A 22197-nucleotide genomic window follows, 5' to 3' on the forward strand; every position below is an offset into this window, starting at 1 on the left:
GTATTCGACGTCAAGTTACACACAGATGTGGTTTATCTTACTGTAAACTAAAGCTGGCCCTGTCAACTCTAGCACAGCTTTTGCATATTCGGCTGGATGGATGGTTCAATTGTCCTACCCGTCCGCAGCAGGAATCAATTGCTGACAAAAAATGCTTGCTGCGTGCCTACTGTGTGCAGGGCGCCATCTGTGCTTGGCAGACAGTCTTGGGTGGGAGAGGTAGAGAACTTCTGCCCTGCGTTTTTCCTGTTTTCCACACAGGCACAGAAGCCGTTCTTGTATCTGAAGAGAATGCCCTGGATGTAAGGTACGGACAAGTGGGGTGCGGGGCATCTCTCAGGGAGCCAAGGTCACCCCTGGTAGGCAAGAGAAACAGATTGGCATCAAGCCACGTACCAGGTGGACGCTTCCCGGGGGAAGACGACCAGGATCTCAGCCTGGTCTGTTCCAACCACTGCACGTCCCAGGCGTCCGTGCTCGCCCTGCCCAAGGAGCGGGAACCCTCGGGGTCCTATTCCTGAGAGCGAGCCCGACCAGCCGCGTCTACTATGCAAAGTGACTCCGCCCACTCGAGTCGGGGTGAGGGGGGGGGAGGTAGGGCGAGCGACGGGAGCGGTGGTTGGCTACTTCTGTCCGGGCCGCGTGTAGAAGGCGGGACTAAGCCTGCGGGGGGCGGGGCTAGCGCCGGGTTGGGGGGGGCAGCCGCCCGGCGTCCTGCTCGGGAAATGGTCGCTGTGCGGGCTCCGCGGCGCCGGGGGCGGGGACAACCTCCTCCCGCGGAGCGCGGGGCCGCCCCCTTCCTCGCTCGCTAGCTCCCAGCTGAACCTCCAAGCGAAGAAGACAGAGTCGGCTCGAAGTTCCCGGGTTGGTTCTCGTCCACCTGGCAGCGGCGGGAGGAGGAACATGGCGCTCGTAGGCAACCGAGTGGAACTGGAAGCGGACGAGGTACTGGCGGCGGGGCGGTGCGGGGCCCGGGAGGGATGCGGATCCCCGCGGGGATGGCGAGGTCCCGCCTCCAGCCCCCTGCCGCTTCCTCCCCTCTCCCCGCGGTCCCGGGGACCGGGATCCACTCTCGGTGACCCTGAGGCCAGGGCAGGGGTGGCGGCGGGGCCACCTGGCCTTGGCAGGTCTGTTGCGGGCGAGGCGAGGGGGTCCGGTTGGCGGGCGGGCACCTGTGGGGGGTGGGGTGGGGAACTCGGAGGGACCCCGCGTGGGGGCCCGCGGCGGGCCGATGCGGGCGGGCGCGCGCGCGCCGGGGACTCGCATCCGGACGCTGGAATTGGTGCCGTCCTTGTGGACCAGGCGATCTCGCCTTCTATGGAAGTTTGAGATCAGTTGTCAGAGGCGGGGGGTGCGAGGACAGCCGGAGCCCCGGGGTACCGGGGCGGGCCGGCGAGCCGCTGGCCGGGCTGCTGTGGCCTATTGCCGGGTTGCTTCCCGCCTCCTTTCCCCCCGGGCCGGGCCGCTTCCCCGACCCGCCGAGTCCGCAGTGTCGGTGCCGGAGGGAGGGGAGGAACTTGGAGAACCGACTGCGTGCGGCCTCTGACGGCGATCTGCACTTGGGAGTCACTGAGCACTTCCTCCCGCGCGTGGCGGCGGGCGCTGCGGACCTGTGGATGACTCTCCGCCCGGTCCTTTCAGCACTCGGCAGCCGGGGAGAGCGCGCCGTCCGGGCGGACGCGGGGAGTTGAGACGCAGGTTCCAGCGGGGCGTCCCCCCCCCCCCCAAACACCCGCACGCAGCCACCGCTGCTGCCATTTTACCTGACTGGACTTTACAAGTCGCTCCCCGGGGAGGCTTGGGTTTCTGATGATGCAATCCTTAGATGATCTGGAGGGAGCGGGTTAGGGTTCCTGACTAGCTGTCCCGTGGCGACCAGTAGATTCCATATATAAATGTGTACCTTGAAATAAAAGCAACGAGGACGGGATGCAGTCCCTCGACACGACCGTCCAGAGCCTGCCTGGCGGAGGGGACGCGGGCCAGCGAGCCGGACCGAGCTTGTTTAGATGCATAGGTGGTTGAAAACTTCCAACACGTGAAAGCAGAGGAATGATAATATTCATTGCCGTTTCCATCAGTATCGGCTTCTGTTACACTGTCTTTTTGGTGCGACCTTCTCCCCCCCCCCCGCCCCCCCCCATTCCTCTCTCTGTCATCGAGTTCATAACGCTTTCACAGGGCTTTGGCTACACTTTAACTTCATCCCACAAAAGTTTTTATGGTTCATTTTTGTGTATTACATATACATCAGTGTCTATGACATCTGTATTATTGAAAATATCTCTATTCCTGGGATTCAAGACTCCATGTCACTAATTGCTGAACCCAGGCTTGCCCTCAACTGTTTCCGTGTGTGTAGCCATTTAGTTTAACCGAATTAAAAATGAGGAAACATGACTGGGCGTGGCTAGTAAATGTGGAGTGAAATGTCTACATCCTGGTATGCTTGTAGAGAAAATCTTGCACTAGGTCACTGTTGCTGTGATTTACTATGGAGTAGGGCTTAATTGAGAGGATATTAATAATGCTGACAATAGATGCAAACTGGCACTGTTCTGGCAAACAGACATGTGTACCCTATCTAACCACAAGTTAGCTGTGGAAGACTCTAGCTCTGTGCGGAAGTTAAATTTTAGAGTAGCAGACAGTCTGGCACAAAGATATTTGGCAAATAAATGTATGAATGACTGTAGAAAAGATGTCGCTTCATGACTTCTTAGCTTTTGCCATAACATCACTGGCTCTTGACCTCTGTCCTTCATTGTATGTCATATGATGTATTATGTAACTTTAACAAGAATTTATCGAGCATTTTCTTTGTGCTCAAATTTGATAGGTGGTGGGGAGTGTAGTTGTGGAGGTAGGAGGGTAGGGATGGTAGGGGAAAAACAAAGAGGAGGCAACAATGCTGGATAAGAAATGTACTCATTACCTTGCTCATGCAACTGTAACCCCTCTGTACAGTATTTTCACAATAAAAAACATTAAAAAATTCAATATGTGCCTTATGTGGAAAGAGAAGTCACAGAACTTCTGTGAAGTACAAGAACTCTAGAAAACAGTTGAAGACAGGATAAGCAAATAAGAATTATGGTGATGTAAATTGGAAATTCCTTTTTTTTGGGGGGGGGTAAGAGTCCTTAATTGTAAATGGTTGAAAAACTACCTAGAATGAATATGACTTTGTTCTTTAACTTTACCAGGTATGAAAAATGAAATAGCTATTTCGGCTATGAAGATTTTCATATGCTTAAGGAGATTTTGGCTGTCTTTTATGGTCATTATTTGATGGTTTTGGGAAGTAGAAAAGGGATAAAATGATATAGTTGGAAAAGAGACTAAGAATTAGGTAAACTCACTTCTCAGCTCTCTTTGCCTCATAGTCATTCACTCATTTATGTGAACAAAAACCTGATTCTGTTAGTACTAAGTCTTGGGGATATGTATAAGACAGGCAAGGTCTTTTTTTCCCCCCCTGCCAGTCCTGGGGCTTGAACTCAGGGACTGGGGACTGTCCCTGAGCCTCTTTTTTTTTTTTTGGTTGGTCATGGGGCTTGAACTGAACTCTGGGCTTGGGCACTGTTGCTGTGCTCTTCAGCTTGAGTGGAGCGCTCTACCGCTGGAGCCACAGCACCACTTCCGGTTTTCAAGTGGTTTATTGGAGATAAGAGTCTCACAGACTTAATGTCCAGCTGGCTGTGAACTGTGATCGTCAGATCTCAGCCTCATGAGTAGCTACGATTACAGGCTTGAGCCACCGGCGCCCAGCTTCCCTGAGCCTCTTTTGCTTAAGGCCACAGTGCTGCTTCTGACCTTTTCTGTTTATGTGGTGCTGAGGAATGGAACCCAGCACTTCATGTGTGCTAGGCAAACACTCTACCACTTAGCCACATTCCCAGCCCCAGACAAGGTCATTTTTATCGATAGTGATCTTGACTGAATGAATCTCAGCCTGAGGGCTCATTCATTATCTGAAGGAAAGGCGAGAGGGTTTTAAGCGTTCTACTTCTGAAAGTCTACGCTAAGTTGCTGGGGCAGGAGTGGAGGGAACGTGAAGCTCTTTATAGTAACAGCAAGTTAGACATTTTCTTGGGAAACTGATTTTGTTTATGTTTTTCTCCTGTCCCTCTGGTGGTAGGAAGGTAAATATGGGAGCATAGAGATTAGGACTTGTATCCTCTCTGGGGCAAAATTGGTCCTACGGGAGGGACTAGGACATCTGAGATAATATATTGCCCTTGGCCCTCTAGAGCTCAATTGATAACATCTTATCTTTTCAGTTTTTCCCCATTTGAGTTTTCCTGGATATTACAGGAGCAGCTCTGAAATCAGGTTCACAGAAAATGTATGGTATGCAAATTGATACAACAAATCTAAGGCAAATAGGTGGCTGTGATTGGAGGAGGGTTTACCAGGTGCTTGAAAGTAAAGTTATATCTCATTAAGTGACCTGCATATCCTCATGAGCTTTCATTGGCTGCCTTGTAGATGTTGCTTACAGTGGCTTTTTTCTTTCTTTCTTTCTTTTTTTTTTTTTGGTGTGTGACTTTATTTATTTATTTTTTAGTAGTAAGTGAAAATGGTTTATATAGTTTATATTTTAAAGTTAATCAACACTTTTTCCAGCACTTAACAAAGATTATTTCAAAGTGCTGGAAATTGATAATATGGGTGGTACTTGATTGAATAGTAGTTAGTTAAACTAAAATTACTTTCTCATGTGAAAACAAAAAAAGTTGAATAAAATGATCCTAATTTCTACTTCTTCTTTTCTTTTTCGGTCAGTCGGGGGGGTCTGAACTCTAGGCCTGGGTGCTGTCCTGTGGCTCTTCAGTGCCACTTCCGGCTTTTTCTGTTTATGTGGTGTGAGGAATCGAACCCAGGGCCTCATGCATGCAAGGCAAATGCTCTACCACTGAGCCACCTTCCCAGCCCCTCTCATGGGCTTTTCTGCCCAGGCTGGCTTTGAACTTCAGCTGTCAGATCTCAGCCTTCTGATAGGATTATAGGCCACAGTGTCTGACTTGAACAATGTTTTGAACTAAAAAAATATTGCATTGCTAATATTATATGTTATAAATGTTAGTAATTTTCATTTATAATTTCCTACATGCATTTTAAGAAAGTTACTCAATATAGTTGTCAGGTTAAATGTTAATATCGTTAAGATTTTGAATTTAACTTAATGTTTTTAGTCATTATGAGTATCTTGTCTATCATCTATCTCATATTTTATTTTATTTTATTTTTGTTTTTTGTTTTTCTTTTTGGGTCCGGTTGTGGGGCCTGAACTCTGGGTCTGGGCGCTGTCCTTCAGCTCTTCAGCTCAAGGCTAGCGCTCTACCACTTGAGCCACAGCACCACTTCCGGCTTTTTTCTTTTTGCTTATGTGCTGCTAAGGAATCGAACCCAGGGCCTCATGCATGCAAGGCAAGCGCTCTACTACAGAGCCGCCTTCCTAGCCCCTCTATCTCATATTTTAAATTAAAATGTGGGAAAGTTTACTTTTTTAGGGGAGTGATAATGAAAAAAGGTTGAGAAACAATGAGTTAGGGAAAGAAATGACTGACATGAAAGATGATTTTGGTCTAGTATTTGAAACATTTGATTCTGATCTAGAACATTTTTCTCTCAGAAGTTTAGATGAAGTTTCTTTTTTTTTTGGGGGGGGAGGGTCAGTCATGGGGCTTGAACTCAGAACCTGGGCACTGTCCTTGTTTTTTTTTTTCACTCAAGGCTAGTACTCTACCACTTTGAGCCACAGCATCACTTCCAGTTTTCTGGTTGCCTGGGCTGACATTGAACCTGGATCCTCAGCTAATCTCAGCTTCCAGGTTAGCTAGGATTATAGGCATTAGCCACAGTTACCTGGCTAGAGGAAGTTTTTTTTTTTTTTTGGGTCTGGTCATGGGCCCTGAACTCTGGGCCTGGGCGCTGTCCCTCAGCTCTTCAGCTCAAGGCTAGCACTCTACCACTTGAGCCACAGCGCCACTTCCGGCTTTTTTTTCCTGCTTATGTGGTGCTGAGGAATCAACCCAGGGCCTCATGCATGCAAGGCAAGCACTCTACCACTGAGCCACCTTCCTAGCCCCTAGAGGAAGTTTTGATAAAATTGGTTGCCTTGTGATTCATTCTTTCATTCTGTTGATATCTCAGATGTTAATGGCCTTTGGGTGCTGGAAATATACACTAGAACAAGATCGTTACTGTCTTTGAAAAGCAGGTGGTCTAGCAAAAAAAAAAAAAAAGTAAAAGAAAAACAGTTACAAAAGCAATTAGTTCTGTTTGGGGTAAGGTAGGGTTCAGGTTACATCTTAAGGTCCACAATAAACGCGGTGAGAGTATGTGTGATACTTTCAGTGATTACTCCAGTACAAACAGGAATGGTTGGCAATCTCTGCTTAGGACTAGCAAAGACTGCTAGTCCCCTGCTTGCTGGTCAGAGCAAGGGGGGGTAAAGTGCAGCCTTGGGTGGAAGTTGTGGTGGGTGGGGATTGGAGCAAAGCAGCCTCACCGCAGAAAGGAGAGCCTTGAGGGCTGAGATTGAAAGTCTGGATTAGATTTTATGATGTAGTAGTGTCTGGATGTCACGCTAAGGAGTCTGGGATACATCTCCTAAAAATTGAAATGAAGAAGGTTTTGGTGAGATAAATCTGGTCACGGTGCTGTAGGCTGATTGTGGATTGGCAGCTGGCGAGGCAGGCGCTGTTGCAACAGTACTTGTAGGAAGTGAGGCTTGAAGTGGAGGAAATGCTGTGGGGTTGGAGAGAAGAGGCCATGGAGAGAGGGGAAGATTTGACTTGGGGATCCGTTCTTCAGTTTGAAGGCGTAGGGAGGTGTAGGGAGGTGTAGGGGAGGTGTAGGGGAGGTGTAGGGGAGGTGTAGGGGAGGTGTAGGGGAGGTGTAGGGGAGGTGTAGGGGAGGGAGGGAAGAGGTGAGCCATGCAGTAGTAATCCTGGTTCTGTATGAAACAAGGTTGGGTGGCAGTGATGTTGCCTAGGGAGGAGAAGGAGGGAATATTATCTCTTTGGGTGTATATAGAAGTTGGGGAAGGAGACCTTGTGGATGGTTCAGAATTTCCTTACTGAGGGAGTCTGGGCAAAAATCAAAGTATTTTTATATATTGTATTTCTAATATGTGCAGGCTTGTGGAAGAGAAGTAGTACTAACTCTAGCTCAGGTTAACATACAGGCCATTTTGCTGAAACAGTCTGTCTTGAACTCCAATTCTATCTATTCTTTAAATACTACTTCTTGTTGATCCTTTCCCTGTGTCCCCGCCCTCTCTCCCCCCCTCCCTGTACCTGGGTAACCCTTTTTCAAATTATGTAGCCAGTTTCCTTCTATAGGCATCTGACAGTTCTTCATTGTAGGAGCTGTTTGCCTTAGCTCACTGTCCATGGATTTGTTACTAATTATTCATAGTGCAGATCTGATCTGTAATCTCTGTGAAACTCTTCATCCTTTTCATCTTGCCATCTGTGGACTGCCTTCAACTCCTGTCTTAGGTAGGGGCTCAGGCAGTGAAGTCTCCAGGAGTCGCTTTATTCCTTCTGCTTGCACTTGTAAGGCTTCCTGGGGAAGGGGTGTTCCTTTTTAAAAATCCCCTGTTGCTCACTAACCCTCCTCTTCTACTTCTGGGCTTATAGGTGTCCACTCCTGCCTGATGAATTCATTCTCTTCCCAGAGCCACTGTTGCCAGCATGTCAGATTAGTGAGCTCATCACACCCCTCTAAAGGGACCCTTGGTGTGTGGGATGACTGCTAGTTCATAATGCCATGGTGGGTCCTGGACTCTATTTAAAGATTATCTTTCTGTCTCTGTCTGTCTCTCTTAGTAGGGACTTTTTTTTTGCGGTGATCTGTGGACATGTTTTTTGGCACTGCTCTTGTAATGCTGACATATCGATAGGGACAATGTATTTTACGGTATTTCAATAAAACAATACATTGTATGTATTTGTTGAGTCTTATGATGGCTAATGAGAAGTATTTAGTCTGATTTATCTTGTGGGGCTCTGGGCTAGGTACTCTGAAGCAAACACAGTTTCTACCTTAGGTGATGGTCTAGCGGGTGGGGGCAGGTGTGTGTTGTGAACCACAGAGGAAGGATGCCCAGATGTGTTTGGAACACAGACAAGGGCACTTCACTCAGGGAAATACAGCCAGTGATGGTTCTTAATTTTGATTCATACTTACTAATATACTAGATGAATGAGGGTTAGCCATGTAGACATGATTTTGTTTTTTTTTTTTTTTTTGGGTCTGGTCATGGGCCTGAACTCTGGGCCTGGGCGCTGTCCCTCAGCTCTTCAGCTCAAGGCTAGCACTCTACCACTTGAGCTCAGCGCCACTTTCAGCTTTTTTCCTTTTGCTTATGTGGTGCTGAGGAATCGAACCCAGGGCCTTGAGCATGCGAGGCAAGCGCTCTACCACTGAGCCACCTTCCTAGCCCTGTAGACATGATTTGTTGGGGAAAGTTCTAGAAGTGTGTTTCAGGGAGAGTAAACAGCAGGATATAGTAGATAGAGTTTAGGGGGTGCCTATGGTGAACTGATAGCCTGAAGATGTAGTGTAGAGAGATGGAAAAAAGGGAGAGGGAGGGAACTCAAACTCACTTTTCCTCTGCCTTTTCCTGATATGAGAGCCCTTAGTTTATTGGATGGCACCTGGCTACAGGGGTAAAGTCAGTCTTTCCTAGTATACAGATTACGAAGAAGTCAATCCTGCTCTCACTGGTCCAGAAACAATGCTTCAATCTCCAGATAATCTCTTAATCTACTCAAATTGACACCTAAAAGTAGCTATCACAGATAAGGAAGGACTTTCTGAGGCAGACTGGGATGTGCCTTTAAAGGTTGAACTGTGGAGTGGTGTGTACTTTAGTACTTTAGGTGGTTCTGTGCAAAGAGGCTAATCAGGAAAATGAGATTAGAAAGTTGGGAGGCTGGTGGAGTTTTAATACTTTATTTTGTTTCTTGAAGGACTGTTTTAGCCCACTGAAGGCTATATATGTGCCAGAATAGCTACATGCTGGCTAGTGCATCATGAACAAGATGGAATTTCGACCTCTTATAAGAAAATGGGAATATGGACACAAATAGATAACCATGAAGTGTATAAGAGAGTCCAGAGAGATTGTAAGTGGCCCTGTGTCCTAAAGAGGAGAAAAGAAGGAAGGTTCTTCTGGGGCATTCAGCTGGGACATCAGCATGATGGTGTGTTCCTGCCAGCAGGAACATGGGAGGTCAGCTCACTTGACTTAGAGACCAAGTTCTTAGTGATTATATGTGATTCAGAACTTTAACCCTTTGGGCCTTGGTTTCCTCATAGACAACACAAAGGTTGAAATTAATGATGTTTATACTGTTCCTTTCTAGATGACATCTGTCATCTGGAAGGTGATGTTGATCTGGTGGCTACTAGGGGTTCAGTTCAGCAGGTAGGTAGGGAGGGAGCAGATCATCCTTCATTCTTCAGGTAGGGGAAGACACTGGGGAAGCTGGGCTTGGGCAGGAGTGTGGCAGCATGGTAGAGAGTTTGTGAAAATTAAGACAGCAGCTAAGGGGACAGCCGTGTGTGCAAACAACTCCGTGTTCCAGCTGGATTTTTTTTCTTTCTGTTCCCTCTTTTGACAGTGAGAGGAGAATCCTCCAGTACTTATTTATAAATAGCTTTTGGTTTTGTTTTTACTTTTTTGATAAAGCTGTTCTTTTTTGAGATGAGGATCTTTCTATTCTGCCAATATTCCTGGACTCAAGTGACCCTCCTAACTCAGTGTTCTGCCGCTGTGCCTGATGGAGGCTTTTTTTTTTTTAAAGCAGGGAGATTACATCCCTTTAGTTTCACTTTCTCCCTTCTCAATGCTATTTCCCAAGAATAGTATAAAACTACTGACTATAAACTGGAGCCAGGCAAGGTCAGACACGTTTGAGTTGAGGAATTCAATAGGCTTATGTGTAGTCATACAGATCTGTGAGAAACAGCAACCAACACTGTAGTGATTTGCAGGACCAGGCACAGTCTCCCTGAGGTTGTGCTCAGCCTTCTCTCTCTCTCTCTCTCTCTCTCTCTCTCTCTCTTTCTCTCTCTTTCTGCCTCCTTAGGCCACTGTGTCTTATAGCTCTGGGGTTTCTGGTATTTTTCAATGCACAAAGCACAGTCTTCACACTCAGGGATAAAGAAAACAAACCTCAGATTCAGATCAAATGGGGCATGGTCTTTTTAAGGAGAGGCTTACAAGACAGATTGGACAGAGTGCATGAGTCCTAGAGAGAGTGAAGGCTGTCTTAGGTCTTCTCTCAGGAGCCTGTGTGTCATCTGTGTAGAACCATTCATCAAGTGCTCATTGACCAAGACCTTCTACTTCCTGTACAGAGCAGCTTTATACTTCTGAGGGAACTGAGTAGTCAGCTAAACTTAAGGCCTGATATCTTGCTTGCTGTCAGATCTTGGGCACATTATGTAACTTCTTTGATGCTTGTAACCGTCAAGGGTAAAATCAGATTGCATTTTATAGAGCACTGGGTATAGGAAGTAAAATGGTAGTTTTCTTTTCTCTTTAAGGTACAGCTCATTATTTATGGATTTGATGAACAATCTGCAGCTAATGTTTTGGTGTGCTAAAATAGTATTTTTTTGCAATCCTTTGAGAAGAATATTCTTCCAGAGCACATATTTTATAAACAGAAAGGAAGTAGTTGCTTATAGTCAGTCTGCTCTCTTAGGCACAGAATTAGGTTCAGAAACCATGAGCATTACCTCTAAATTCAGTACTCTTTCTACTAGATCAGGAGGCTGAAAACTGCATTAGAGGACCAATAAGGTACATACCCTTCTGCCAATTTTTTTTTTTTTTTTGGGTCCGGTCGTGGGGCCTGAACTCTGGGCCTGGATGCTGTCCCTCAGCTCTTCAGCTCAAGGCTAGCTAGCACTCTACCACTTGAGCCACAGTGCCACTTCCGGCTTTTTTTTCCTGCTTATGTGGTGCTGAGGAATCGAACCCAGGGCCTCATGTATGCAAGGCAAGCGCTCTACCACTGAGCCACCTTCCCAGGCCATCTCCTCCTGCCAATTTTATAGGTAAAATTTGATTGAAATACAATCTTCCCTTTTGTTTAGGTGTTGCCTGTGGCTACTTTTGCACTATAGTAGTTCAGTTGAGTAATTTTGGAACAGATTGTATAGTAGATACTGCCTAAATACTTAAAGGTCCTCTAAAATTTGCTGACCCTTGTACTGGATATGTACATTATGTATATATGTACATTATGTATATGTCTACATACATAGTAAGTTTGTTTATAATATGTTGTAAGCCTTATGAATCCAATTTACCTATTTCTGTTTATTTCTTATTTCACGTAGTTTTTATCAAAATAAAAGTATTTGATACATCCCATGAAATGGTATATGGTGCAGGTTCTGATGTGAGATGCATATGGGTTGAATTGCTGCTTTTTTTTTTTTTTTGTCAGTCATGGGGCCTGAACTCTGGGCCTGAGTGCTGTCCCTCAGCTCTTCAGCTCAACGCTAGTGCTCTACCACTTGAGTCACAGCGCTACTTCCGGTTTTCTGGTGGTTGGCTTTGAACTGTGATCCTCAGATCTCAGTCTCCTGAGTAGGTATTGCTGCTTCTTGTATAGCCTTGGATAGGTTGCTTAATCTCTCTGCTTCAGTTTCTTGATCTGTAAAATGGAACCAGTAGAACTTATTTCATAGGATTGTTGTGAGAATTAAAGATTACAGAGTGCTTGGGCATATGGGGCTCTAGTGTTGGCTTTCAGCATTGTTTTCTTAACCATGTACAGAACTGGCACTATATAAAGACTGGCCCTTCCAGACTCCCACACAACAGGCTTCTTCCCCTAGAGATTCCTGTAGAACAAATGCACTTTCAGGCTAATACTCAGGACTCCAGCTGGCAAATTCTATAAATTTACAGTCCCCACACCTTTCCTTTCCTGAAGGGAGACCCACTTAACACCAAAGAGAATAGTAAACATGAACTCAAAGGGCTATCTGTTCTGGGACCATCTTACAACTCAATAGGGTTAATATTTGCCAGCAAAAGATGTGGTAATGTCAGTAATATATTGGAAATGGCATTTGTCCACTGATGCATAAACAGTACTGTAACCTCTGATTTCTCTGTACAAGCTGTTGAGCTGTATAGCTCCTTTTCTTACTGGTCAACATTAGTGTTTTGGTTTTCATGTCCTGCCTATATGTTAATAGGAGACTGACTTGTAAGAGGCTGTTTTATCTTTGGTTACTGTTAATCTAGTTTGTGCAGCTGTAGCAGAACACTGGAGACTGGGTACTTTATGAAGTATAAAGATTTATTTCTTACAGTTTTATAAGCTTAGAAATTGAAGATGCAAATACCACATTTAGGGAGGACCTTGCTTCATTCTAACATGGCAGATGGTATCAGATGGTGAGAAAGCATGCATTGGAGAGAAAGAGGGCTGAGCTTTCATCAGGAACCTACTCCTAGAATCACTCATATCTGAGATAACTAACCTACTCCTCCTATCACAGAATTGGCATGGACCCATTCCTGAGTGTTCTGCCCTCAGGACCTAAGCACCACTCAGCACAGTTGCATGGGGGATTTAGTTTCCAACACATGAACTTGGGGGAATAGTTCTTGTTTGGGGAAGTTTTCTAGTATAAGAGTTTAAAAGGTAAAGGTAAAGTTTAAAGGTTGAAGGTAAAAATTTTCTAGCATAAGAGATTAAAAGGAAAGGAAGGTGGCAATATGCAAGCACTGGAGAAGACTCTTGCTCTGCTCCAATGTAATGTGCCAGGCCAGACTACTCTTTTTTCTTTTTTTGGTTGGTTGTGGGGGCTGAACTCTGACTGGGTGCTGTCCCTCAGCTCTTCAGCTCAAGGCTAGCGCCCTACCACTTGAACCACAGTGCCACTTCCAGCTTTTTTTCCTGCTTATGTGGTGCTGAGGAATTGAACCCAGGGCCTCATGCATGCAAGGCAAGCATTCTACCACTAAGCCAGACTACTCTTTAAATTGCAACTCTGTTCTCACCTTGCATCTAAAATCTGTACAGGGGCTGGGAAGGTGGCTCAGTGGTAGAGCGCTTGCCTTGCATGCGTGAGGCCCTGGGTTCGATTCCCCAGCACCACATAAACAAAAAGAAAAAAAAAGCTGGAAGTGGGGCTATGGCTCAAGTGGTAGAGCGCTAGCCTTGAGCTGAAGAGCTGAGGGACAGCACCCAGGCCCAGAGTTCAGGCCCCACGACCGGACCCCCCCCCCAAAAAAAATCTGTACATAGTTACTCATTGCCCTTGAGGTAAAATATGGTCACCCTGCTATGGCATAGAGAACTTATTTATGAATCCTCATGCATTCGTGTGAGAGCTGTACCTAACACCTGTAATCCTAAATTCTCAGGAGGCTGAAATCTGAGGATCATGGTTGTAGGCCAGCTGGGGCAGACAAAATGAGAGACTCTTTATCTATAATTCAGCCAGAACTAGAGGTGTGGTTCAAGTGGTAGAGCACTATCCTTGATCAAAACAGCTAAGCAAGAGTGCTAGGCCCTTAGTTCAAGCCCCCAGTACCAGCTCAAAAAATAAAAAACAAAAACCAACCCTCTTCCACCCCCCCTCCCAAACCCAGCAAAATAAAAACAAAACCAAACAAAAAACCCTTGACTGCTGGTTTTAACAAGCAGGTACCTTGTTAAGATGCATGCCTCTGAGTCTTCCCACCAGCAAATTTCACTCATAGTTCAGGGGTGAGCACTAGGTTTTTGTGTTACCTACATTTTTGTTGTTGGTCACTGGGCTTGAACTCAGGGCCTGAGTGCTGTTTCTGAGCTCTTTTGCTCAAGGCTAGTGCTCTACCACTTTGAGCCATAGCTTCACTTCTCGTTTTTCTAGTGGTTAGTTGGAGATAGGAGTCTCATGGACTATCTTGCTTCTGTTGGCTTTGAACTGCAATCCTCAGATCTCAGCCTCCTGAATAGCAAGGCTTACAGGTGAGCCACCAGTGCCTGTCCTTACATGGAATTCTGAGATACTGTGGTTCCTGATCTCATCTCCCTGGTCCTTTCTCACTTCCCCCAGGGCTTTCATCTTCTGTTTTTTTCTTGGTATCACTTAAGATTTCCTGCAGATAACATTGCTGCTCCAGCTTCTGCTGGAGAATAATCTCCAGATTCTGCTTCTTTCTTTCCCTGCCAGGTACTTACCAGCTGCTTGGCATCCCAGGCTGCCTCAAAAAAGAAATATTCCCCACTTGACATATATGCTGTGGCATCCAACCAGGATAAATATAGGTGCCCTGGTGTTCAGTAGAAAGCATGTCCTTTCTTCCCCCTAGAAACAAAGCAGCAAAGAAACTCACTTTAGTATTTTATTTATAGGACCATATTTTATCCTATCAGAGGAGAATTTGTCTCCATAATACATTAGCATTATCTCAATAAACTAAATGCCAACTTTATTGAGTTATGATTTATAGTTCACAACTTCTGTTTTACAATGGTATAAATCTAACTCAGGTTTTCACACATCTTAGACAAATGCTCCACCACCAGTGACTTATAACACCTACTTTAGAGTTCACTCCTTTTTTTTGTTTCCTGGTCTTGGGGCTTGAATTCAGGGCCTGGTGCTGTCCCTGAGCCTCTTTGTGTTCAAAGCTAGTGATCTACCATCTTGAGCCACAGCACCACTTCCAGCTTTTTTTGAGTAGTGTATTTGAGATAAGAATCTCATGGTCTTTTTTGCCCGGGCTGGCTTCTAGCTGCTGCGATCCTCACATCTCAGCCTCCTGAGTAGCTAGGATTACAGGCATGAACCAGTGGGCCTGGTCAGAGTTCACTCCTTTTACATGTTCAGTGATTGTTAGTACATTCATAGTTACATAGCCTGCAGCTTGCACCACAATCCAACTTAAGACATTTCACCCTTCTAAAAGATCCCTTGTGCCCGTTTCTCTTATCTGAGGTTTTTTTTTTTTCTTTTTTTGTGCCTGTCCTGGGGCTTGAACTCAGTGCTTGGGCACTGTCCCTGAGCTTTTGTACTCAAGCCACAGCTCTGCTTCCAGCTTTTTGTTTGTTTTTTTGTTTTTTTGGGTCCAGTAATGGGGCCTGAACTCTGGGCCTGGGTGCTGTCCCTCAGCTCTTCAGCTCAAGGCTAGCGCTCTACCACTTGAGACACAGTGCCACTTCAGCTTTTTTCTTTTTGCTTATGTGGTGCTGAGGAATCGAACCCAGGGCCTCTGGCATGCAAGGCAAGTGCTCTACCATTGAGCCACCTTCCCAGCCCCTGCTTCCAGCTTTTTGATGGTTGATTGGAGAGAAGTGTGTCTTGGACTTTCTTACCTTGGCTGCCTTTGAGCCATGATCTTCAGATCTCTGTCTCCTCGTAGTTAGGATTACAGGCATGACTCACTGGTACCTGGCTTATGTCAGCATTTTTAACACTTAAAATAATTAAAAAATTAAAAAAAAACAGTCACCAGGAGAAAATACAATTTTCCAAGCAAAAAGAAAGAGGAGCATCTCCTAAAGCATTAGTAAGCAAGACAGGAGAGCAGAGAAGGTTGCTTTGCTCTGCTGAGACATCATTCCAAAGAAAATCTTGAAGGGTTAGTGAATTAGCCCTGCCTATTTCACTGGGAAGAAAGCAGATTGTGTAATTCATATGGATGATGATGCGATTTTCTAGTTCCTTGTCAGAGGCAGTTGCTATTTATCACAAATGTTGCTTTCCGGCTGGAAGGATGCACACATAATTGCATTTCTAAGCCATCTCAGTTAAAAAAAGGGACTGTCATTGTATCCTGTTCAAGTAGAACAAAAAGTCAAAGATCAGCCTTTTTACCAGCACACCTGAATTTCAGACTTGTATCCCTTCCAAGCAAGGATTGTGGGAGAGAGGAAAGAACTGGGGCAGCTTGTAGCTGAGCAGACAGGGATGGGCTTTGGCAATGAGTCCTCAGGCAAGTTACTCTCCGAGAGCATCAATGTCCTTATCAGACCAATGGACATTTCTAAGGCTCACCTCAAGGTTGTGTGTAGCCCTGGCATTTATATGCTGAGAGCAAAATACCTTGAGGGTTGGGAAGGTGACTCAGTGGTAGAGCGCTTGTCTTGCATGCCTGAGGCCCTGGTTCGATTCCTCAGCACCACATAAGCAAAAAGAAAAAAGCTGGAAGTGGCTCTGTGGCTCAAGTGGTAGAGCTGGCTCAAGTGGTAGAGAGCTAGCCTTGAGCTGAAGAGCTGAGGGACAGCGCCCAGGCCGAGTTTAGGCCCCACGACCGGACCCCGCCCTCCCACCCCCCCAAGAAAAAAAATACCTTGAGGAGAAAAGGTTTTGTTTTTGTTTTAAAATACAAACAGTGGTAAATGTCCTTTGGGAAAACTGGCTCAAGTCAAGGGAACTAAGGACAGGGAACTTTGAGCTACAATTTCCGGACTCATTGGTTGGAGTTAAATGACAATATGTACACAACAACTTGCTTCCTAGGATAGGTGTAAAACACCCACAAAATGAAGATGATTATACTTGATTCTGTCAATGCTTTAAAAGCATTGTTTGGATGTTTATATTTCTAACAACTTACTTATTTAGTATTGGTAGCATATATGTGCATATGTGATATTTGTTTCTCCTAATACTTTAAGGTGAGCTCACCCAGGTGTGATGTTCACAAATCTAACCATAGAGCAAATTATGTTTGAAGTTTCAAAAGTAGAGCTACTAATTTAGAAAAAAATACTTTGTCTTATAAGTCCATAGTTTTCTTTACCATCCTTGCTATGGACCTCATAGTCTAAGGCTACATTTTATTGTAAGTGGGAGTGCATTTGAAAGTTTGCCAGCCCAAATGGGAATTTGTGGTCTATGTTTGGGAAGCAGGAAGATTGATTAGGCATGGACATTTTAAAATGAGGCTATGGCATGTTTAATGAACTCTTGTCTATTGAAGCTCTTGAAGTATTCCATTTCAGTTGTGGTAATGGGATACAACTGTCCTTTTTGGAAATTCCAGGAGCTTTGAAGGCCTCTTAGGCTTTGGGGGATTAATTTAAATTAGCTCTGCACAACAATAACAGTAACACCCTTAAATTTCTCTTTCTCTCCCTTGTAACTTGAACTTCCTTTGCCACTCAGTTGTCCCATGGAGTCTACTTATGGGACACTACTCCTTTCCCACTTTTCTGTGTCCACTGCCCCCTCCTCAATCCCATACCACTGACTTCTCATGCTTCCACTCCTGAGAGTACTGCTGTGTCCCTGCATCGTCTTTTTGCTCTGTGATCTGCTCTTTCCTCTGAAGCCCAAATGCTCTTTTTCAGATGTTAATTACATGTCAGCCCCTGCTCAATGCTTTTTTTGTGGCTGTCAGTAGCATTTAGAAGAAAACGGGTGCTCTTTCCTGTGATGTCGGTTCACTTTTTACTTAAGTTCTTTCTTCAGCTCATCTACTCCTCTCCCCATCCTTCCCTTCTTCATAGTCACTCTCATTCAATTTCCAGAACATGCCAACTTCCTTCCCACACAGTGCTTTTGCATGGGTGCTTCTTGGCCTGGCTGACTCAGTTACAACTAACTCCTGAACTTCCTGTCCCTCCTTGAGGGTCAAGTTCCGAGGGAGATTTTTTTCTTGGTTCCCATCTCCAAAGCAGCTTTTATCTTTTCTCTATTGCATGTCTGGTTTGGTCCCTCTTTGCTGAGATCACTATCATCAGTCTGATTATGTGTGTTTGTGTCCTTTGTCATCTGTCTCATTCTGTCAAGTGGCAGTTGCAGGAAACAGTGATCCTTGTGGGAAGTATAAGGAAGAAGAGTTTAAGAAGGGAATTAGCTGTTTACCAAGTGCATTGAAGGGCTGATGTTCACAAGTAACTCTCAGTCACATCTATGGCCAAGAATTTTAGGGCTGTTTTAGTAACATTTCCACTGCTGTGACAAAATATCTGCAATAAACAATGAGGAAATGTTTATTTTTAGTTTTAGTGTGTGGTTGCTTGGCAGCGTGGCTCTGAGCCTATGGTGGAAGTGGAGTAGAGCTAGCTGCTTATCTTACAATAGCTAATTGGAGTTTCAGAACTTCTCAGTGGTGTGTCTTCAGTGATAGAACTTCCTTCCTCAAGGCTCTTCCTCCTAAAGTCTCCACATCTCCTAATAGGGCAATCATCTGGAGGTGAGGCCTTCAGCTGGTGAGCCTTTGGGGAACTATAACTAGGGTTAATAGTTTACAGCATCCTTCCTGATTGGAAGCCAGAGTCAACAAACTTCTGGGGCTGGGAAGGATGGAACTGGGTGCCGGTGGCTCACACCTGTAATCCTAGCTACTCAGGAGGTTAAGATCTGAGGATCTCTGTTCAGAGCCAGCCTGAGCAGGAAAGGTCCTGAGACTCTAATCTCCAATAAACCATTCAGAAAAACTGGAAGTGGCACTGTGGCACAAGTGGTAGAGCACTATCCTTAACCTGAAGAGCTGAGGGACAGTGCCTAGGCCCAGAGTTCAAGCTTCACAACCGACCAAAAAAAAAAAAAAAAAAAGATGGAACTGGAAATAGCTAGATAAATGGGAGACAGTGGGGTTTGGCTGTTTGGAAAGCCGAAGACAGATAGAAGTGGAGGAAGGCTGAAGTTGGTAATGCGGTCTTCAGCTGTCTTTGTTAAGACTGATTCAGCAGGGCATCATACTAGGTGCTGAACTTAAGGCCATATTTAGGTGAGAAGCTCACCTGAGCTCACATGATCTCACCACAAACATCTAATTAATTGCCACACAAAAATAGTAACTCTGTGGTGGAGAAATAGGACACCTTACCAGGTGATTGGAATTAACATCACTGAAGAGAAGATGAACATCTATGCTCTAAGAGTAACTGCCTGGGGAAGGAAGGACTAGGTGCTCTTCTGTAGTAGCTTAGTAGCTGACTCTATCATAAAAATATACCAGACACAAGCTGGGTGCCAGTGGCTCACACCTGTAATCCTAGCTACTCAGGAGGCTGAGATCTGAGGATCTCGGTTCAAAGCCAGCCCGGGCAGGAAAGTCTGTGAGACTCTTATCGCCAATAAACCACCAGAAACTGGAAGTGGTGCAGTGGCTCAAGTGGTAGAGCACTAGCCTTGAGCTGAAGAGCACAAGGACAGCGCTTAAGCCCAGAGTTCAAGCCCAACAACCGACCAAAAAAAATATATATTCATATATACCAAACACAAGACAGTATATTGGAAATGAATTTTACAACTTGGAGAGGGGGGTGGAGTGAAGGAAATAGGAAGGTGGGGGAAGGAAGGGATAGTGGGAGAACAACAAAGGAGAGGGGGTAACAGTGCTCCATAAGAAATGTACTGATTGGGGCTGGGAAGGTGGCTCAGTGGTAGAGTGCTTGCCTTGCATGCCTGAGGCCCTGGGTTCGATTCCTCAGCACCACATAAGCAAAAAGAAAAAAGCCGGAAGTGGCGCTGTGGCTCAAGTGGTAGAGTGCTAGCCTTGAGCTGAAGAGCTGAGGGACAGCGCCCAGGCCCAGAGTTCAGGCCCCACGACCGGACCCCTCCCCCCAAAAAATGTACTGATTACCTTACTCCTGTAACTGTAACCCCTTTGTACAGCATCTTTTTTTTTTTTTTTTTGTCGGTCGTGGGGCTTGAACTCTGGGCCTGGGCGCTGTCCCTCAGCTCGTCAGCTCAAGGCGAGCGCTCTACCACTTGAGCAGCGCCACTTCCGGTTTTCTGGTGGTTTATTGGAGATAGGAGTCTCACGGTCTCTCCTGCCCGGGCTGGCTTTGAACCGCGATCCTCAGATCTCAGCCTCCTGAGTAGCTAGGATTGCAGGCGTGAGCCACCGGCGCCCGGCTTGTACAGCATCTTTACAATAAAATACAATTTAAAAAATACCAGACACTACATGAACAAAATCATTACTTATTATTTTTATTTTTGTTATTTTTATTTATTTATTTTTGCCGGTCGTAGACCTGAACTCTGGGCCTAGCCGCTGTCCCTCAGCTCCCACAGCGCCACTTCTGGCTTTTTCTGTTTATGTGGTGCTGAGGAATCGAACCCAGCGCCTCATGCATGCAAGGCAAGCGCTCTACAACTGAGCTACCTTCCCAGTCCTACTTATTATTTTTAAAAGAGAAACAGACTGTATTCTCCAAACTTGTTGATGCTAAAAAGATAAAGATGTAAAAATGCTCCAGATTAAAGGAGTCGAAAGAGACCTGACACCTAACTGCCTTGGCCAACCCTAGACCACATTTTGCACTGTAGAAGAAAAAAGCCTGTCACAACCATTGTTGGGTCAGTTGGCAAAACGGATGGACAGTAAAGCAGTTTAATTTACGGAAATGAGTACCTGTACAGTGGTAAGTAAGTGAATACCTCTATTTTTAGGAAGCACATCTTCAAGTATTTATAGAGGTCAAGGACTACATTTACCTCTAAATTATTTGCAATTTACTCTCAAATGGCTGAGGAAAAAACTGTTTAGCTAGATAGGGGAAAGGAAAGGAAGGTGGAGGGAGAAGGAAGAGCAGATTATAAAATAAATGGGAAAAATGTCAACAAATGATGAAACTGGACAAATAGCACACAGATGTGTTTATACTGTTTTTCTAGAAGCTTCTCAGAGTCTGAAGTTGTTTCAAAATAAAGTTTTTTTTTTGATTTTTAAAAAGCTGTCTGGGCTGGGAAGGTGGCTCAGTGGTAGAGCGCTTTCCTTGCATGCATGAGGCCCCTGGTTTGATTCCTCAGCACCACATAAGCAAAAAGAAAAAAAGCCCGAAGTGGCGCTGTGGCTCAAGTAGTAGAGCGCTAGCCTTGAGCTGAAGAGCTGAGGGATAGCGCCCAGGCCCATGCCTGTAATCCTAGCTACTCAAGAGGCTGAGATCTGAGGATTATGTTTGAAACCAGCCTGGGCTGAAAAGCCCCTGTGAGAGTGTTATCTCCAATTGTAATCACTAGAAAACAGAAGTGGAGCTGTGACTTAAAGTGGTAGACTGCTAGCCTAGAGGAAAAACACCCTCCCAAGCCCTGAGTTCAAGCCCCATCACCACCACCACCACCAACAAAAAAAAGCCGAAAGTGCTCCTCACATGTGGTGTGAAAGGAACTGGCTTCTAAATTGAGTTGAAACACCATCTTGCCTTATTTTGCCCTGATTTTTCTCTATGCGTATTGGATCTGTTTATTTTAAAATAATACTGTAGCCTTTTTAATATTGTTCACCTTGCTCATAGTTTTCATATTACACAAGAAATATTTAAAAGCATTTTCTTGTAAGTATTAAATCATTCAGAAGACAAACATGCTTTCCCATTCTTTGCAGAAGAAACTAACACTAAAGACTTTTGTTGTAATCTTTGAATCATTTATTATTTTAAAATACACACACACCCCTACCTGAGTTTCATTAATATTATTTGTAAATATTATTAAAATATCAGTATTATAAAATATTAATAATTAATACCAGTGGGATTTAATGCTATCTCTCTGTGGTTACTGTTCCATGGTATATATGTACTGTGTTCATTCATTGACTGTTGAGCCCTTGGCTGATGCCACAGCTTGACTCTTGCTAACAGAACTACAACAAACATGGGTGTGTAGGTATCTCTCTTGGATATTGATTTATATTTTCATTTGTATATGTACCCAAGAGTGGTTATGGCATGGTCATGAGACAGATATATTTTTAAGTTTTTTTTGAGACACTTTCTTATTTCTTTTGTTTTTGTTTTTGTTTTTTTTTGGGTCAGTTGTGGGGTCTGATCTCTAGACCTGGGTACTGTCCCTCAGCTCTTCAGCTCAAGGCTAGCATTCTACCATTTGAGCCACAGGCCCACTTCCGGGTTTTTCTGCTTATGTGGTGTTGAGGAATCGAACCCAGAGCCTCATGCATGCAAGGCAAGCACTCTACCACTGAGCCACCTTCCCAGCCCCAACACTTTCTTATTTCTATAGTGGTTGTTCTAGTTTCCCAACAGTGGATATGAAGTCCATTTTCCCAACCCCAAATTTGTAAAGAATCAACTTCATCAAGGTACAGTTTACTTTCAATAAAGTATATCCATGTTAAGTGCACAGATTAAGTGTTATAATATATAAACCTACTACTGTTAAGATAAAGGACCATTTCTGTCATCCCCTAAATCCTGTGGTATCCCTTCAACTATTTCAGATTCTTTTTAGTGT

General features: G+C 44.9%; 1 protein-coding gene across 1 annotated transcript in view; it reads left to right on the forward strand.

Moving 5' to 3' along the window:
• The first annotated feature begins 699 nt into the window (after nucleotides 1–699).
• The window catches only part of Ttc39b (tetratricopeptide repeat domain 39B), a 132184-nt gene continuing 110686 nt past the window's right edge, over nucleotides 700–22197 (forward strand). The window contains exon 1 of the mRNA XM_070033145.1: nucleotides 700–945. Within this exon, the coding sequence (XP_069889246.1) occupies nucleotides 904–945 (42 nt within the window). The 5' untranslated portion in view covers nucleotides 700–903. The remainder of the gene's footprint in view (nucleotides 946–22197) is intronic.

This window comes from Dipodomys merriami, unplaced genomic scaffold (assembly GCF_024711535.1).
Source record: "Dipodomys merriami isolate MVZ:Mamm:240054 unplaced genomic scaffold, mDipMer1.0.p SCAF_22, whole genome shotgun sequence".
NCBI classification, from domain to species: domain Eukaryota; kingdom Metazoa; phylum Chordata; class Mammalia; order Rodentia; family Heteromyidae; genus Dipodomys; species Dipodomys merriami.